The sequence below is a fragment of the Macrobrachium nipponense genome, chromosome 39 (assembly GCF_015104395.2).
Source record: "Macrobrachium nipponense isolate FS-2020 chromosome 39, ASM1510439v2, whole genome shotgun sequence".
NCBI lineage: Eukaryota > Metazoa > Arthropoda > Malacostraca > Decapoda > Palaemonidae > Macrobrachium > Macrobrachium nipponense.
The window spans coordinates 44504386-44510860 of NC_061099.1; the positions used below are offsets into that span (position 1 = coordinate 44504386).

Below are 6475 nucleotides of genomic sequence, written 5' to 3' on the forward strand. Positions count from 1 at the left end.
CCATTTTTCCCCAGTGTATATTCCATCTATTTTTCATGAGAATCGTCACTACCCACCATTCTTCATCGGCGTGGGGGCAGGGGCCGGGGGGGGGCGGTTAAGTGAAGAGAGCTAACGGTACCAACAGTAACAGGAACAAGAAGCAACACAGTAGTAGTCCTCAAACTCAAGAGGGCGCGTCACGCCACACGAATAACACTGGGTAGGGGTCCCAGCCTTGGACGGACAGAAAACGAAAATAATTAGTCCCAGAGACAACCTTATAAAAAAAAAAAAAAAAAAAAAAAAAAAAAAAAAAAAAAAAAGGAGAGAGAGAGGGAAAAAAAAAAATACCCCAACGTGACTTAAGTTTTTATCCGCGGTGGCAAAGTCGTCTGGTTTTGTTTGTTTACAATTAGCGTCCGGAAAGAGGGGAAAGAAAGGCTCCCCTTGCGGGAGAAAGGAGGCTGCCAAAGAAATACGCCCGACCTGAATAAAGTGTGCGGTCCTTCTATTTGTCTTCCTTTCATGTCTCTTCATACATATTTCAGACTCCCTCTCTCTTTTTTTTCCTCTTGTTTTCTCTCTCTTTCCCCTCCCACCCCGCTTCACCCCCACCCCCCCCCCCCCATATCTCTCTCTCCTTCGCCCTCTCTCTTCTTATGCTTTGTGGTTGGTGTGTTATTGTGATTTACAGTTTTTTTTTTGTTTTTGGATAAGTAAATTTTGTCAAGAAAGGTGCTTGCAAGTTCCTTTCCCCCATTGCTTTCCTTTCATTTGAAATTACTTTACAATACACTTTCACATAAACACACTTTTCTAAAAAGAAATTCAACTTTTCAAAAAAAAAATTAAACTTTTTGTTTAAAACATTCGAACTTTTCTTTTAAAAAAAATTCAACCCCACCCAACCACTTTCTCTCTCAAGAGTTTCTCTAAAAGTGCGTTTTTTTTTTAGTATTAAAGTCAAACGTTTGTAAGAAAATAAAGATAAAAAAAATTTACTTTATGAAGGATGGTAAAGGATATGACAACACGTCATAGAGATCCCACGCCACGTGTTCTTGTAAAATATGATTTAATTAATCAATAATATATATATATATATATATATATATATATATATATATATATATATATATATATATATATATATATAGTATATATATATACATACATATATATATATATATATATATATATATATATATATATATATATATATATATATATATATAGTATATATATATATATATATATATATATATATATATATATATATATATATATATATATATACTATATATTGCGGTTTACAGAATGTCCTAAAAGGCAAAATCAGATTGCATTTGTTTTGCAATTTTTCTTATTAATCTCATTCTTTAACACAATCAAAAACCACTGTCTTGAAAAGTGACACAAAATTCATACTATAAACATAAAAGAGGAGCATGAAAAACTACAGTATAATTTCAGAATGAGCTGAAGTTATGCTGAAGGTAAGGAAAAATAGCATCAAGGCAAAAAGTCCCTTTATTCAATAACATAAATATCTAGTCAATATCTAGAAACTGCGAAAAGTCTACTAAAGACATTTCAAGTAATTTCTGTAATAAACTCCTCTCTTGACCACAGAACTGCATTTCAGATTAAGAGGTTACAGAGTTGACTGTGGCTGAAATCGTTCAAAGTGTCATGAAATATTACTATTATTACTGTTTGCTACAGAGTCATAATAAATCGCGGTTGTAAGGTCCAAAATGATGTTTTGGAAAGAGAGAGAGAGAGAGAGAGAGAGAGAGAGAGAGAGAGAGAGAGAGAGAGAGAGAGACTGTCACATGAAGGGGAACTGAGTTCAAACGCTTTTCTCTCTCTTTCCAAGGTATACAATATGCATCAATTTCGACAGATTCTAAAGAATAAATGTCATCATACTTGAAGTTTGGATGCCTTCTGGGAAACTAATCTTTTAAAAGACAAAATAATTCAATGTTGAAGCCCTTTTCTATTTTCTATTTATTTATTTATTTATTTTTTTCATATTATTTCGCCGTGGTATAGTTAAAACCTTCAGTTAGTGAACCGAAAAAAAATGCTATCAATTTTTCGTAGTTACAAAATGATTGAGTTCTATTTCAGATAACAGCAACAATGTGACCGATAGCAACAGCAAAAACTTTCAACAAAAAGCGTTATGTTACAAAGACTTCACAATGTGTTTATCAACGAGAAAACGAGTTCAAAACGCCACACTTCGAAAATCAACGTAGGAAACCACCCAGGCAAAAAGTGCTTGTATTTGGTGATTTCAAAGAGCCAAAACAAATCGAGACACCCAGAACAACTGATGGATTTACGCTTCTGCGTCTATCACCTGAACGAAAAACAAAATGTACGTTTAAAATTCTCTGTCTGTCCGTCCGGTTGTGGAACTGATACATCAAACCGTAGAATGCGCCGCGGAATGAATTTTAACACGACCCGGCGTTCGGCTAAAAGACATATAGCAAGCATCAGTGCTGGGAATCTCTACATCAGTCAGAAGCACAAAGTCCTGCGTCGGAATCTACAATGGATGCTGAGGTATGGTGGTGAATATTTCATCCCCCAATATTTTTTGTCTTTTTTTTCTGATTCCAGCAAACAAGTGAAGTGGAAAAATAATCATCAAATGATAGGGTGTTTTTTTTTTTCTTTTTTTCTCAGGATTGATATATTCATATCTGTTCACACACCAAGGAACTTCGTTATTAATGTGCTTGGCACGATGGATTATTGATATCATGGCATCAATGAATCACTGGTAAACATTATTTCGTGGTGTGTTCAAAACAGGTTTCACTGTCACGAACAAAACCATTGCTTTTATGTACTAAAATTTTGACAATGTGCCTGGTAGCAGAAATTAAATTTATTGAATAAAGTCTAAATGAAGCCACTTCGAATTAGCTCGCCTGACTTTCATCCAATTCCTTAAATTACCTGGACGAAATTTTAAGTCAAAATGTCTATTAAAAAAATTGGGAGGAGATCCCACTTAATTTTAACAATTATATCGTGAATTAACTTAATGATCAGCATTAAAAAACTAGAACCACTTCCGGCCAGATACTCCTCAAAAAACAAGGAAGCCAGCAACAAGCGAGTAAGCCAGCGAGTAATCGAATTAAGCGAGCAAGCAAGCAGCCAACCAACCAAGAGAATAATCAAACAGTCAAGGAAGCAAGCGAGTAAGCCAGCGAGCAAGCAAACAAATAGAAAATTAATCAAGCACGCCAGGAAGCAAGCCAGCAAACAAGTAAGTGAACAAGCAAATGAGCGGACAACCAAGTGAGCGAGCGAGCAAGCAAGCGAGCTAGGAAGTAACCGAACGAGAAAAAGCAAGCGAGTGCGTACGCAAGTAAGTTAGTAGGTAGGTAGGTAAGCAAGCAAGCGAGTAAGAGAGCAGGCAAGCAAGTGAGATGGGAAGCAAGCAAACAATTAAGCGAGCAAGCAAGCGAGCGAGTACGCGAGTAAGTTAGTAGGTAGGTAGGTAAGAAGCAAGCAAGCAAGCGAGTAAAAAGGCAAGCAAGCAAGCGAGAAAGAAAGCAAGCAAGTAAGCAAGCAAGCAAGCAAGTAAAAAGGCAAGCAAGCAAGACAGCAAGCAAGCGAGAGAGAAAGCAAGCAAGCAAGCAAGCAAGCAAGCGAGAGAGAAAGCAAGCAAGCAAGCGACAAAGAATGCAAGCAAGCGAGAAAGAAAGCAAGCAAGTCAGCAAGCGAGAAAGAAAACAAGCAAGCAAGCAAGCAAGCAAGCGAGTAAGAAAGCAAGCAAGCAAGCAAGCGAGGAAAGCAAGCAAGTAGGCACGCAAGTAAACGACTAAACAGGCGATCAAGCAACTAAGAACGCAGTGGATGCTCGTGTCCTGACATGAGGAGCTTAACTCTTTCAAGTTTGAAAATTAGTAAAATAAAAATCCCCTGGTTTCGTAGAAGCGAATCCACGGGATGCCCCAGCAAGCATATCCCACTTGCCAACTACGAGCACTCGGCTGTGCAACGTCATCATCAAGTATTGCAAAAATGGAAACGAATAGTCATTTGCGAAGTGTGGAAAATGGGCGATCTCGCTGGCCTCTGGGAAATTCGGGTATATCGCCTCCCATTAGACGAAATGGCTGGCATTTACGGACCTTCCAGCCTTCATAGAATTGTTGGCAAGAGTCAGTGAAAGATGGCTTATTATAGTGTTTGTGCGTGCGTGTACGAGAGAGAGACTGAGCGAGCAGCGAGTGAGTGAGTGAAATATATATATATATATATATATATATATATATATATATATATATATATAGATATATATATTATATATATATATATATATATATATATATATATGACGGTAAAAATGTTTTGTACAGAATTTCCTGTAATAAAAGGAGCTCATAAAAAAGCCAAAATATAGAGTGAAAACACTATATTTCAGAGACTGCTGTCTCCCTCTCCAGATAGATGAATCTACCTGAAGAGGGAGACAGCGTCTCTGAAATATAGTATTTTCTTTATAAATTTTGGCGTTTTTATGAGCTCCTTTTATTAGATGGAATTCTGTTGTAACAGAACATTTTTACCAGTCATATTTTTTATGGGCTCCTTTTATTATTATTATTATTATTATTATTATTATTATTATTATTATTATTATTATTATATATATATATATATAGTATATAATATATATATACATATATATATATATATATATATATATATATATATATATATATATAATATATCTTATGCAAACACGCTTGGGTTGCTGACTGAATTTATGGAGTAAATAACTACCCAACTAAAAAATACCTAAAAAATTCAACTTAAAGCCATATACTTCACCTCAATAGTGATTATGGCTATTTCTAACCTCACAGAAAAGAATATTCACCCAGAAATATGAACTTTAAAAATACGTTATTTACAGCCACTAACGGGCAAACCACAAAGAAGTGGGTTCTTAGTTAAAATGGTCTTTAGGCCAAACATTCACTGATTTCGAAATTATTTTCAGAGCATAGATATTCAACAAGTTAAGTATATCTTAGTTTAACCAGACCACTGAGCTGCTAAGCAGCTCTCCTAGGGCTGGCCCGAAGGATTAGATATTTTTTATGAGGTCAGGAACCAATTGGTTACCATATATAATATATATATATATATATATATATATATATATATATATATATATATATATATATATATATATATATATATATATATATATATGACTGGTAAAAATGTTTTGTTACAGAATTTCCTCTAATAAAAGGAGCTCATAAAAAAGCCAAAATATAGAGTGAAAACACTATATTTCAGAGACTGCTGTCTCCCTCTCCAGATAGATGTAAATCTACCTGAAGAGGGAGACAGCAGTCTCTGAAATATAGTATTTTATTTATATATTTTGGCGTTTTTATGAGCTCCTTTTATTAGATGGAATTCTGTTGTAACAGAACATTTTACCAGTCATATTTTTTATGGGCTCCTTTTATTATTATTATTATTATTATTATTATTATTATTATTATTATTATTATTATTATTATTATTACATTTCTAACCTCACAGAAAAGAATATTCACACAGAAATATGAACTTTAAAAATACGTTATTTACAGCCAACTAACGGACAAACCACAAAGAAGTGGGTTCTTAGTTAAAATGGTCTTTAGGCCAAACATTCACTGATTTCGAAATTATTTTCAGAGCATAGATATTCAACAAGTTAAGTATATCTTAGTTTAACCAGACCACTGAGCTGCTAAGCAGCTCTCCTAAGGTTGGCCCGAAGGATTAGATATTTTCTGTGTGGCCATGAACCAATTGGTTACCTAGCAACGGGACCTACAGCTTATTGAGGGATCCGAACCACATTATATCGAGAAATGAATTTCTAATCACCAGAAATAAATTCCTCTGATTCCACGTTGGCAGAGTGGGGAGTCGAATTCGCGACTACCGAATCAGTAGGCGAGCACATAAACCACTCGTCGAACGAGGAATCGTTATTCAACATATGAAATTAATCTTCGAAGCCGCTAAAATTAACGATTACTTATCCTAAAAGCTTTTGTTCTCATTGGAAATGCGTAATATATGTAATACCGGCTGGTGCCTGGCAGCAGGCAGCCGTAGGCCGGATTATTTGAACCATAACATTATTGTTATTTTTCATTGTAGCAGAATAGTAAGAGCATATTTGGAATCCTTGTAAAAAGCTCTATCAGAACTTTTATTTTCTACCACTAACATTAAAGAAGCTAGCATGGCGGCCAGATATTCGGATCAAAATGATATCAGGTTGAAACCCCACCCCCTAACATCAACATTATTTTTCATAAAAAAGTCAGAGCATATCTGGAATCCTCGTGAAAATTTCTATCAGAATAATGTTTTTTTTCTACGAATAATAATAAAGAAATTAGCATGGCCGGATATCCGGACCGATATGCACCTGGTTTTA

The 6475-nt window shown here is 35.0% G+C and overlaps 1 protein-coding gene across 1 annotated transcript in view; it reads left to right on the top strand.

The window, feature by feature from the left end:
• The first annotated feature begins 3963 nt into the window (after positions 1–3963).
• Positions 3964–6475, top strand: part of LOC135210453 (probable serine/threonine-protein kinase DDB_G0284491) — a 7638-nt gene continuing 5126 nt past the window's right edge. Inside the window, exon 1 of the mRNA XM_064243348.1 lies at positions 3964–4105. Within this exon, the coding sequence (XP_064099418.1) occupies positions 3964–4105 (142 nt within the window). The remainder of the gene's footprint in view (positions 4106–6475) is intronic.